Source organism: Euprymna scolopes, chromosome 11, assembly GCF_053919585.1.
Source record: "Euprymna scolopes isolate OS-2025 chromosome 11, ASM5391958v1, whole genome shotgun sequence".
NCBI classification, from domain to species: Eukaryota; Metazoa; Mollusca; class Cephalopoda; order Sepiida; family Sepiolidae; genus Euprymna; species Euprymna scolopes.
Genome location: NC_136492.1, coordinates 82,949,985 through 82,963,144, shown reverse-complemented (window position 1 = coordinate 82,963,144; position 13,160 = coordinate 82,949,985). Strand labels below are relative to the sequence as shown.

Genomic DNA, 13,160 nt, shown 5'->3' with positions numbered 1-13,160 from the left:
TTTTCGGCTTATATATCTGTTTAAATATTGAAACGTATATACAGATTAGGAGGAAGAGTTGCCTAATAATAAACAGCGCTTACTCGCCGATTGCTGCGTGCTGAATATTCCTCATGATTTGCATATTTACTTTCACTCTAATACAGAGATTTCACTTGTGTAAGCTCCACGGAGTTTCGCGACTATTTACGTGTTATCGCACTATCTTCTATCAAAACCTGTAGATTGGTAAATCTGATTTTTCGACTTCAGCTATTTTTGTGATATTTTCATAGAATAGTTCTCTGTTTTACATTGACAAAATAACATTGATGCCAGCTGTATATTTAAACTTTAGATGCGACATTATACTCGGCCGCAAGTGCTTAAGAAAAAAGAACAAGGAAGAACAAGAATATATAACAAAAGAAACAAGATGTTTGGGGTGATAAAAAAGAGAATAAGGTTTTTAGTGTATAATAAATAGGAAGGTAAGTAATAGAAACTTTACATGAAAGCGTTTGTTAAGATTCGGCAAATCGATAACAAAGTTCAAAAACAATGAATATAAATACATTTAGTAACGAGTATTTTTTTACGACAGTGTCTAATTGACGACTGCTTTTGCCAACAATAGACCGACAACTGTGTAAGTTATACTTAACAAGGAGTTGGAATTTGAATTCTGGGGAAACTAGATCGTCGTTCAGAACTCTTATAAGACATTTCAGGTTTGGGTGCATGCAATTAAAGACGAGCCCTGGCTTTGATCAAACGATGAAATTATCAGATCAACTTACATACATAACTGACCGATATTAAATATAAATATGCGCTTTTGCATATCGAGAATCGATGATGGTATACACATCCAGATTCTAACTGACACAAATTTGAACGATTAAAGTCAGTTTTCTTTGTTTCTGTTTTAATTTAATTTTTGTACGTGTAAGCCTGCAGGCTCTAGTGTGAAAAACGATTATAAGCAGGTTAGAAGAAAAATCGAAACAGAAACCTGCGGCAAACAAAGTTAAGTCAGCGATCCATCGATTGGAGGGGCGCATGGTGTCACTATTTTTGCCGAACGCAGTTGGACATAGATCGTAGCAAGGGTCATGTCGGAAAATATTTAGTAGATCAATATAAACTTCAGAAAACAGTGGAGCCCAGCTCGACAAGATGTGAATATTGACTTTAATATTAAATGGATGGGAGGTTTCATACCCGTACACATAGTCCAACATCTATATAGAAATAATTGGAAACTGCTTAAATAATGTATTTCATATATTTATTACTGTAAGGCTTACTTAGTGTTTTTATCTGTGAACAATTTTACAAAAACTTTTTATTGATTGTAAGTACGAATTAGAAAGAATGTTAGAAAGAAAAAACAATAGACTTATAATTGTTAAGTCTTTTCTTTCCTATCACGGCGTATCAAGGCCTGAAGGCTACTCAAGTATAAGTATAATGTATATGGTTAGACAATATTAATCACGGTGAAACTTGGGTAGGGCTAGATTTTCTAAATGAATAGGAATTTATTCATTTTAAATTGGGAGACGACAATGTTATAATCAACCCGAAAGCAGAGAAAGGATATTGCTGTTTACAAACATAGTTCTAAGAGAGGAAATCCGCGCATAGAATCTGAGTATAGTTTTTGGCAGAAAAAAAGTAAATACAGTTGTTGGTAGTTGTTTAAGTTAGACGAGTTTTTGTTGTGGACGTTCTGCTAGAGCAGAGCGACTCGCACCGTCTCTTCTGTGAGAAAAAAGGAGAAGAGATCCTAAATGGGAAGATTTTTTTGTACCCTGTAATGGAAAGACAGGGTGATTTTACAGTTCAACCGCAAATGTGTCAAGGCAGTATTTGACTCGTATATAGGTAGAGGATTGCTTTGGGAGTGTAATTCTTTTCTGGAAAGGTAAAAAGATTCCACCATTTTTAGTGATTTGGGCAACAGGTCTAATGTAGGTCTTCCATTTCAAGTCAAGGGAAAGGTCAATTCCAAAATTTGTTAAAACCAGCTTTTTCATCGAGGCGAGAACCGTTAATTTTAACTGGGATAAAGCAAGCATCAGAGAGTAGGTCGTGAAAAAACATGTTTATTTTAGATGCATTAAATGAAATTAACCATTTTACATCGTTGACCAGCGATATATATTGACAAATCATCGTCCCCTATCATGTCAAATTAGAATAAACCATCCATTTAACGATATTGACATTGAAGCCACCGAAGATGTGTTGCTGAGGAGTTCCTATTTAAGAAGTAGTCAATTTGATTGTCGATACTCTAAGATATGGTGACATATTCGTCTTAAGGAAAATATATATCAAATAAACATGTGAGGGTTTTGGTATATGATAATTGGAAGTACATGTTAGGTCAGTTGAATATTCTCTGCTGTAGTACCTACCGCAAGGAAAGTCATCTATCATGTAGGCGCATATTTCAGTGAATGCGGCCGTCATGAGGGTCAGATTTGGAAGTTAACTTAGATAAACAATTTATCGAAACATCGACTAATGAATATGTTCTACCAAGAACTGGTCAGTTTTGATATGTCATAATTAAATTTCATCCTTTGGAAAGTTGGAAACTGCACCCTCATGTTGGAGAAAATGACTTCATAATACAGGTCCGCATTGGAGGGACGGATTTTGAGTTTAATCGTTCTAAAAAGTTTTTTTACTCTTCATGTTTGCGTTAGGAAGTTCTGTGTAATAGGATGGCAAAATCGATCAGAGATATGCGTGAAGTAAGAAAAAAAGAAAGAGAACAATACTTTTTCTGTTGTTGATCAATAACCTGGGAAAATTCGTAACAATTACTACATATATGGCATCGAGAGCTCAGCCAGAATCTATTGCATGGTCCAGAATCTATTTACCAAATGGCGATGCAGCAGCCCCGCTGTATTCACCTGCGAATAGGCCAGCATCCTTGAGATTTGCACCAACGTTCGGATCGCCGACTATCACACGAATAACGCCAGGTTGTTAAAAAACAGTTTATTAGAGATATGACAACAAAAGTAAAGAGATAAAAAGAACGAAAAAGAAGAATCTTGAACTTACCTCCAATAAAACGAACTGTGACTTTATATTTTATTATTATATGTGATAATTTTTGTTAAAGAACATCATTTTTTGTTGAATTGCTTTGTTATGTTTTGGGGTAATGCTTCATATGTAGGTAGGAGGTAAAACAATTATTTGTTTTTTTAAGAGAAAGGGGGGGTAAAGTAAATATGGAAATATTGTAAAAAATCCTTCTGTGGGAGCTGATTAAAAATTCTCATGTTCATTTTGTTTTGTTTTGTTTTTTTTGTTTTTTTGAAGAGGGGATACAACGGTGAAATGCCTGTTTATATAGTATATATTTAAAAGTTCTGTGAGAAGTGCTAACAATCTCTCCTGCTTTTTTCTTCAATCTCTATTGAGGGGCGAGATTTATTTACCCTATCTGGTATGGGAACCATGTACCAGCAAGACGGAGTCTGTTTGAAAATGCATTGTGTTGCTGATGTTTTGTTTTGGGGTACAATTATGTCAGTAAGTGAATTAGATGCACATCTGCGGTTCCGTTTCGGAAATCTGCCATTCGAGTTTTGCTTTGTTGTTTTGTGACGGACTATTATATTTCTGCTGTTTAATCACACAAGTAATATGAATGCATACAGTGCATATAATTTATACTAATATGATTTTTGTTTTTGTAATTCATTTCATAAATGACAAGTTGGGCATGTAAGGAAGGTGATACTAAAATCTACCCACATGCAAGGAAATAGGGGAGAAAGAACAGGTTATATGAAAAGTAAAAAGAAGTAGGTGATCGAGTAAAATAATTAATAAGGAATAGAGTGTTTTATTATACAACAAGTAGGAAATTAATATAGACACTTGAAAATCAAGTGTTGATAAAAGTGTTATAATTGACGGTCCAAAAAATCTGAAGACTGAATAGGGATATAATTAGTTTTTTCAAGACGGTGGAGAGTGGTGTTATGACAGTGTCAGATTGACATATTTACAACGATCGGCTGACAGCATTGTGAGTCAGACTGGACCACGAGTTTGATTTTTAACCCCACTGCAGAGGTGTCGTTGTCCGGAGATAACACTGGGCAATTGATGTTTACATTCAGTTGAAGACAGGTCGTGCCTCGGGGAAGATGAGTAAATTTACTTATAAACTGAAACATATGTGAAGTATTGAAGTATTTTATTTTCTGTTTATAATTGTGGACCGTGGGCCCCGTCGAGGGTAGGCAGTGTAAGAAAATACGACGACTCCGTGATACACCGATACGAATAGAAAACGTGTCTCTGTATCATTAGGTAACACTTGTGCATTACACGACCATGCCATTAATAGTTTGCCAGTTTTCACGATACTATTTTTCTCTGTTAACTATTATTTTATACTTTTGATCAGATTAATACCGTTCCCTTTTTTCTCATCAGTTCAGTATAATTTATTTTAAAAATAATATTTTCGAAATACTAACATTCTCATTTAATTACATAAAAAACGTTGGTCATTGAAATTAATAAAACGCTACAAAGGAATGCAAATGGTCTTGACAAATATGATCTTCATTCATTAACGTCAAATGTCTCAGAAAATGCATAGAATTGTAATAAAGCGTCTTTCGTGCAAACAATGTTATTCTTAAACACAAGAAGCAATTCAATAAGTTTATACTTTATAACCAAGGAGCATACGGCGAATAATATGCATTTTTAATGAAATTGTTAAACATATAAAAAACACTAAGTAAACTTAGTAATTGTTAGAAAGTTGAAAAGACCAATGCTTTTAAAATAATGTGCACATAATCTTTCTGATTTTTTGTGAAAAAGTGTGATTTTAAGAAACTAACCCTCCAGCGAAAATTTACCGGAGAAAAATGATTTTCGCAGGCGTTTTGTCTCATCGTACACAGAATAGTATGTACATTTAATAAGATTCTAGACATTTTTCGTATAGACACCTGTATTGATAGCAATCACATAAAACTCTAGTCCCCTTCGAAGTAATCTCTTCCAGCTGCAATGCAGTTTTCATACGTTCCATCATTTTGTGTCTTCTTGTGTGCGAGTGTCAATGACCCTCGTCAGTCTTTTTCATCTCTTAATCTTTTTCATAAGACAAATTCTAACGTTTTCCTTCAGCTTAGGGAATAGCAAAATGTCATAGTGAGCGAGGTCTGAACAATAGAGAGAGTGGAGAACTGTCGATGCCAATCTTGGTCAAATAGGTTGTGACAAAGATGTAGTTGTGAACTGGTGCACTGTTCTGGTAAAATATACCAATAACTAGATTCGAATAGTACCGGGGTATCCCCACGGAATCTTTTTCTAAACTCCCTAAAACCTCAACATAGTATTCGCTGTGAATTCTACCCAATAAGAACCTGGTGCATGAAGATCATGTATGTACTGTGAAAAAAGAGTAATCATAAGTTTCTGGATGGATTTGCTCTGTCTGACCATCTTGGATCTTGGATCTTCTACTGGGAACTCTGTCTCCTAGTCTCTTGTTCATAGTAGTAAATCCAGCTTTCCTCGCAAGTCATCATAAAATCTGGAACTACGGGAACTGAATTGATCAGCTCGGCTATCCCAATGTTTTCATGAGGTCTTTCTTGCTGATGATATCTGAGCATCCTTGGGACAAACCCCGCAAATCTTTCGAATTTTCAGTTCCAAGCGAATAATCGTGTGAATAGTTACCATACTGATATCAAACTGCACATTGTCTCTTCATACACATGGTGTGCCTTATCCTTGGAATTCTTTATTTAATCAATCAACTCTGGAGTTCTGATTTTCTTACTCCTCCCGCATTTATCCATATCTCTAACAGACTTTTTATTTTCCTTGTGTCTCTTATGACACTCAAGAACTGCTCGATTTATGCAAATGGTTTAAAATAGTCAGATGTATTTTGCACGTTTCTGTGGCATTATTTCAAGTTAAAAATAGAGTCGTATTGCACATCATTTCTCTAAAGTGTTTTCACGTCCAGATTACATTTTTGAAATTTACCAGCTGTGAAAATCAGGTTTAATTACGGTGTATTCTAATTCCTGTTGTGGCTGTTCATTTGAACCTGATACCATAAAATTGAACATTCCTCTTACAAGATGTATAGTAACAACATACTGAATTTTCAAGTGTGTACAACAATTTTAAGTGTCTGCACAAAAATGTCTAAACACTTATTTAAGGCACCTTGTACAATCAAGATATACTGATATAAACTTTAACTTCTTTTATATCAACCCAATTATATAACACTGTAAAACCCGGCTATCCACGTAGGTTTTTATCTCACATCAGTTAATAAATCGTGTCCTGTAATATATACGTAGTAATGTAAGGCTCTGTACTATATTTATTTAATTTCAATAAAACATATTCATATAGTGTTTTGGATTTCTGATAAAATATTTTTCGTGTTTATTTGAATAGTGAATGCCATATAAGATATATGCTTTAACATGCTATGTATAATACTTTAACTCCTGAATTTACTATCGGGTGTGAGATTTATCGCAGTGAATGGGCGTAAAATTTGATAACGATGATAATACGCGAAGATAAATAGGATTTGCTTCACAGCTTTGCTCACTGCGTAAATTGTTAGCTGTTCAAATAACTCCAAAACTATATGTAAACTCTTAAATTTGTTCCTATCATTCGCATTTATGAACAAACATCATTACTTGACTGCACTGGTTATATATTACGTCATGACCAGTGCACAATCAACTTGACAGCAAGCTATTTTTATTCTCTGTATGAATTATTCCCGAGCGTTCTCATTAAACTGTTACTTTGACGCAATATTGTTCAAAATAATGCCATAAGTTTTCCCAACAGTCATTTCCACTTTCAGTGTGCTGTTTATTCGTAGATGAAATGATGGCGTTATACTTCACAAACACTTAAAGGAAAATGATTTTGTAAATGGGAGAATGTGACGATATTCTGCATCCCTTAAAACCGTTTAACATCCTCCTAAGAAAGTTTCAACATTCATAATCATTGGGTTCTAAGTAAATGATATAATCCTATACGTTATGAATATGTAAACGTATAAAAAATATATATTATAAAATATTTTACAATTTACACATAGTGTTCCAATACTATGTATTTGTGTAGTTATATGTTCACATATTTGAAAAAAAAAGATGTATCTGATCAGTAAATATTCCTGGTGAAATATAACGATAACATGATTATATGCATTGATAGATTACGAAAAATGTTTGCCTTACATGTTCGGTTCTTGTTTAAATGATTGTTCCTTTAATCTCACAGGTTGACCTTTGCAATCCAAATCCTTGTCAGAACGCAACCACATGTAAAGATCTTGGTGATGCCTTTCATTGTGTCTGCAAAATGGGGTTTACAGGTAACAATCACTCTTAATTAATATTTTCATGTATTTTATCATTGTTTTGCTATCGGTTTTATAGAGGGTTATATGAAATTTATAGAATTATGTAGCTTATCGTCTCCCTTGAGGATAAAAACGTTTTATATTTTCGCATATCAGATATGGAACGACTACATGTTTATTTATAATGAATGAATGCCAATCATTTCTAACATTATATAATTTATAATACAAAATTACGCATATATATAACTTGTGATTTATTTCTTATTGACTATTTTTACAAGTGGCTCTAAATTCCATGTCAAAATTAAATTATTCAACATGAACAACAAAATATTTACCTTAGAAAGAGACAGAGTTCCAAAGACCAGGAAGCTTCTGTAGGAGATCTCAATGTGGAGCAGAGTATATCTGAGGGTAAATAGAATAAATCCCACAGGGGTCAAATATATTATATTGACGATTGGTATGGATGTGTGTTGATTATTGAATTTTCCTTTTATATATATATATATATATATATATATATATATATATATATATATACTTATATATATATATATATATATATATATATATATATATATATATATATATAAGCAGGTCACCGGCGTAATTGTCATAAAATACGCATAAATATAATATTTTAATTAAGACAGAACTTGAGACAGGTGCTTGTGAGTAAATGTTCTTTTTTAACACTTCACTTCTTGTAAGTAAAAAAAAGCAATGCTTGAGCTGAAATCGAAACCAAAGCTAACGATAACGTACGATAATCACTAGGCCAGCGTAACACGAATTTTACAAATGTTTCCAACCTACTTATTTTTAAGATAAAAAGGCGTTATGTTCCACAGCTGCGCATGCGCATTCCTGAAACAGTTGCAGAACAGATAAAAATCAGATGATTCTCAAGTACCAATTTTACCCATTTGCAATCCTTTTTCAGAATAAAAACCGATTAAAGTCTGCTATTCCTATATACTAAATGTCAAGTCTGTAAATAAAAAAAAATGCCTTGAGTATATATATTGAGAAGTGCTCTTGCACACACATTCTTATTACAAACACATACACGCCCACACACACATACACCCCCACACACACACATATATATATATATATATATATATATATATATATATATATATATATATATATATATATATAAAATAGAACATTTTTCCATGATACTTTTGACAGTGTCGGAGTACGAGTAAACATTTACTCTGAAGAATTTGTACGTTCATACTTCCAGTTTCTACTAAATCATATTCTTAGCTGCAAAATACATATTTTTTATTGCTTCACAATTATTAATAGTTTAATATTTGCCGCAAGCTCCCACATACCTAAACTTGTTGAGAGACCAGCTACAATTTTAACTCTGATACAAAATACCTCTTTTACAAAAACTCTCCGCCTTATTTTATATTCTGATTACTTTTTCGTATGAAACTGGCTAAGTATTTACATTAATTTATATTACGTTTTCATACACGATACAATTTAGTTGAAGTATCGACTAGTGAATTCTCCCTAATCATTTCTTGCATTAACGGCTTACATGCATTACGATTACGTACGCTTATTGTCAAGAATAGCAGATTTCCCCAAAACTAACACCTGCACTATATAGCCGCCTTCTCATACTACGAGCACGAACACAAACCGTGTTTTGATATATCTTCATATAAAATGGACTTCTTTTGTTTAAATTTGCACTCATTTTAAAACAGCATTATCCTGCCTCAATCTACACACACATGAGGAATGCATTCGTACGCGTTTAAACGCAGACACACGTTATATCTACTTTCCCTTGCAATACTACGTGAATACGCTTCTCTACGGGTACAAATTCATTTATTTATTAATTCTCTTGATGTGTTTCAAGTCTGCTTACATTTTTTTCTTATTCTCGTCCACATAAGACCGAACAGATTTATTTTGCCTGCTTTTCACTTTTTTTCTTTCATTACGGATAAGCTTTCCCTGTTTTTGGTCTTTCTGTAACTTATATAAATAAGATATTCGTTGCAAAAAAATGTGCAAACATTCCCTATTCTATCGTTTGAACGTTTGGCGGTTATATAAAATTACAGAACTCTCTGCGATAGGAAAGTTTAACTTTATCCTGCTGTTAAGTCAAATTATAGAATGAGTGTCTCTTTTATTGTAACGTGAGGATCCGTGTCCGTTGGATACATATTTAATTTTATTTCTTCTTTTGTATATGTTTTCGTACATGTTTGTTCAGTTTACATGCACACATTCAATAAAAAAAAGTCAACAAAGCAACCCGAGACTGCTTATTGTTAATATTTTACGATTCTTTTCGTTTACTATTCAAGATAATCTGCATTGATAGATTCGTTAAAGTGTATGACTACACAATTCACTGCAAATATAATTATATACATTTAGCTTTTGACTGCGTGATTGTTTTTATTTTGTAGTTAGAAGGAAGGCGGTATAATTAAGCCAAGTTCCGCGATACCGTGTCTTGTGGTTATTTAATTTTTTGTTGAAATTACAGAGAAGTTTTCCATATTTTAAGATTATTTTTTAAGCAGGGATTTTTTTTTCTGTAAACGTATCGAAGTTTTGTTTTAGAGTGGAATAATTTATCATTGTACCATTTCTAAAGTTTCATTTTCTGTTTTTACAACCCATTAAAATTTATTATAAACTCATTTAAATCTACCAATTAATAATTGCACGAACTAAACTATTCCTATTATAATTTATATATTCAATTGATTCCGCGTAGGGGCACAATATGGACATTTTCTAAGCTGTTATTTTACTCGGTTTCTCAAAGAAATGTAAATAATTTTATACTCATCAGTAAAGCTATGACAGCACCCTATCATTTTCATTGATAGACCATCGAGAGTGTATCCGTTGATATCTTATATGCTTTTATATAGAGTGATGTGGTTCCCGGTTGATTAACTGTGTCTTACTATATCGGATATATACTCGAGAGTCAAGACAATAAAAAGAATATGCTGTTGTAATAGCCCTACTCATTAGCAATAACTTTAACTACATTCGCGTTTTAATCGTTTCGAAGTTTTCCCACCCAGCCTCTTTATAAGAAAAGGGGAACTTCATTTCAGGACTTCTTCTTTTTCGATAACAATAATCTTTATTTAATGTTTACATGACAAGACGGACAGTGAAATTGTTTTCACTTCCATCATTACATTAAAATTTGTAATTGCATAATGTCAAATCTAGGACTGAACCAAACAAATCCTATTTTGAAATTATTCTATTTTTTAGGAACAATTCGTACGCTTACACTTTCGGTTCAGAATGAGAACAAGTGAAGCATGCATGCCCCCCCCCCCCCGCCGTGAGCGCACGGTCAACGAGGCATAAACAAAATGACTACGTTCAGAATTTGCCTCCTCCTATGTTGACCCAGAATTTCCCAGGGGACGTCAAATCCTGGTGAAAATTAACAAACGGAGGGGTTAGACTTAAGCATATGCAAATTTTAGTTCTGCATCATGCAAAAAAAAAAGAAATGACTAAGACTATCATTTTCCCCTCCCTTATTTACCCTTAAAGTTCCCAAATCCTTAACATATTTAAATTTGAGTTCAGCACCATGCAAAACTGCTAAATAGACATACACCAAAAATTTTGGAAAAATATAGTAAAATAATCCCCCAAATTGAGTCCTTTTATTAGCCCTAAAGGAGCCCCTGGGGCAAACCCAACATTTATGGCGAAGTATAGACAAACAAAATTATATAGAAATCAGTTAGTTACAACTTTTCAGAAAGTTTTATAAAAATACAAGTCATCAGATTTTCAATAAGCACAGAAGTGGCAATTTTAGCTGTTTTAACCAAAAAATCACCTCTAGGGAGTCAACCGCATTTTTTTCCGGTAAAGCTATCCTGTTAGTTTTTTTGTTTAATGTTTGTGCTACATTTTCTAAAAATTCTACGGCGTAGTTATTGAGAAAAGTGCTTACAGAAAAACGGATGAACGGAGATGCGTGAACTTACAGGTCAAACTTCCTTTTGTTTGGGGGGGGGGATTAAAATACACACGTGCGAGTTTATCATCAACTAATTCCAAATTGTTATTTAATACTATCAGGAATGAAACTAATCGTATCAGAATTTTAAAATGTTCTATTTCATCGGAACGGGGGTCATATAATACTTTCATATATGTAAGAATGCTCAGTTTTTCCACTAATTCAATATTTGTAAAGAGTGTAATACTTATTACCATGCAAACTAAATACACTCAATTGTTCAGCGTTTGATATTTCTCTCCTTTCTGAGAGGATAGGATGGATAATTCCTTACAGGACTTTGCTGGAAACATTAACATTTCTATTACTAACTACTTAACAGCTACGCTTATTTAATTCTTATATAAAAGTACCGATTAGTTTAACTTTTCTTTAAAAGTACCGGCCAACAAACAAACATTACCATACTATAGGTATTTGATCTATTGTTTCAGTACTCAAAGTACTTAGGAACAAAGATTACACATATATAGCTGAAATTCAGTGCATACTTAATATGCAATTCTAGCTCATGGGCGTGGCATACAATGTCTAATGATGTACCGTCTGATGCTAATGCATCAGAAAGAACATAAAATATTATGTATCCAAAAGACTTATAAAAATGTCAAAGCCAATGCTACATTCCATACACACTTGCTTAGTTAAATTGATGTAATTCATGTAACTTTATATTTGTATCCGCTACAGCTCTTTTTTTAAAATATATTTAAAAAGAGCAACTTCTAATACTATAATATCAGTACATCATTGAAGTTATATTTATCGAAAAACTTTAAATTAATGATAATTATAGGGTAGATTAAACATAGATTTTTCTGCAGAAATACTTACCTTTTACGCCCTATAATATAATTTCATAATTTTTTCAATATATATATATATATATATATATATATATATATATATATTAACTTGTTGCTGGCTATCTTGTCTTGCTTGTTGCTGGACCTCAACATTTGGAACCGAGAGAGATATTTAGATGCCGTACAAAGCTAAATCTCTGTAACATCATCTTTGTATAGATAGTCCCTCAGGCATTTGTCTATAAAATAGTCCTATAGCAATGGAAAAGTTGTGACGAGTGTAGGCTTGAAATGCTGGAACCGTGTGATAATTGATTTGCATCATTATATGTATCCGTGTGTGTATGTACGTATATGTGTACGTATGTTTATATACGTACTTGTGGATGTATATGTATATATATATATGTATGTATATATGTATATATGTTTGTGTGTGGTTGTATGTATATATGTATATATATTTGTTTGTGTATGTATGTATATGTATCTGTATCTATGAATTTGTGCATGGCTGTGTATAACTGTATAGATATGTATGTATATGTATTTAAATGCATGTGTACGTATATGTGCATATATGTGTACAGATTTGTATGTGTATATGTATGTATATGCGTGTTTGTGTTTGTATATGTGTGGATATATGCGTATGTATTTGAATATGTATGCATATGTGCATGTATATGTATTATGCATTGTGTATGTATGTATGTATATATGTATATATTTGTGTATGTTTATGGATATATGTGTATGTGTGTGTATGCGTGTACATATATATATATATATATATATATATATATATATATATATATATATATATATATATATATATATATATATAGCAATGACCGTCTTCAGTTTGAGTGTGTGAATTCGC

At 32.7% G+C, this 13,160-nt stretch overlaps 1 protein-coding gene across 1 annotated transcript in view; it reads left to right on the top strand.

Moving 5' to 3' along the window:
- Nucleotides 1–13,160, top strand: part of LOC145287952 (uncharacterized) — an 881,042-nt gene that overhangs the window by 846,295 nt on the left and 21,587 nt on the right. Inside the window, exon 8 of the mRNA XM_080135905.1 lies at nt 7,327–7,420. Within this exon, the coding sequence (XP_079992031.1) occupies nt 7,327–7,420 (94 nt within the window). The remainder of the gene's footprint in view (nt 1–7,326; nt 7,421–13,160) is intronic.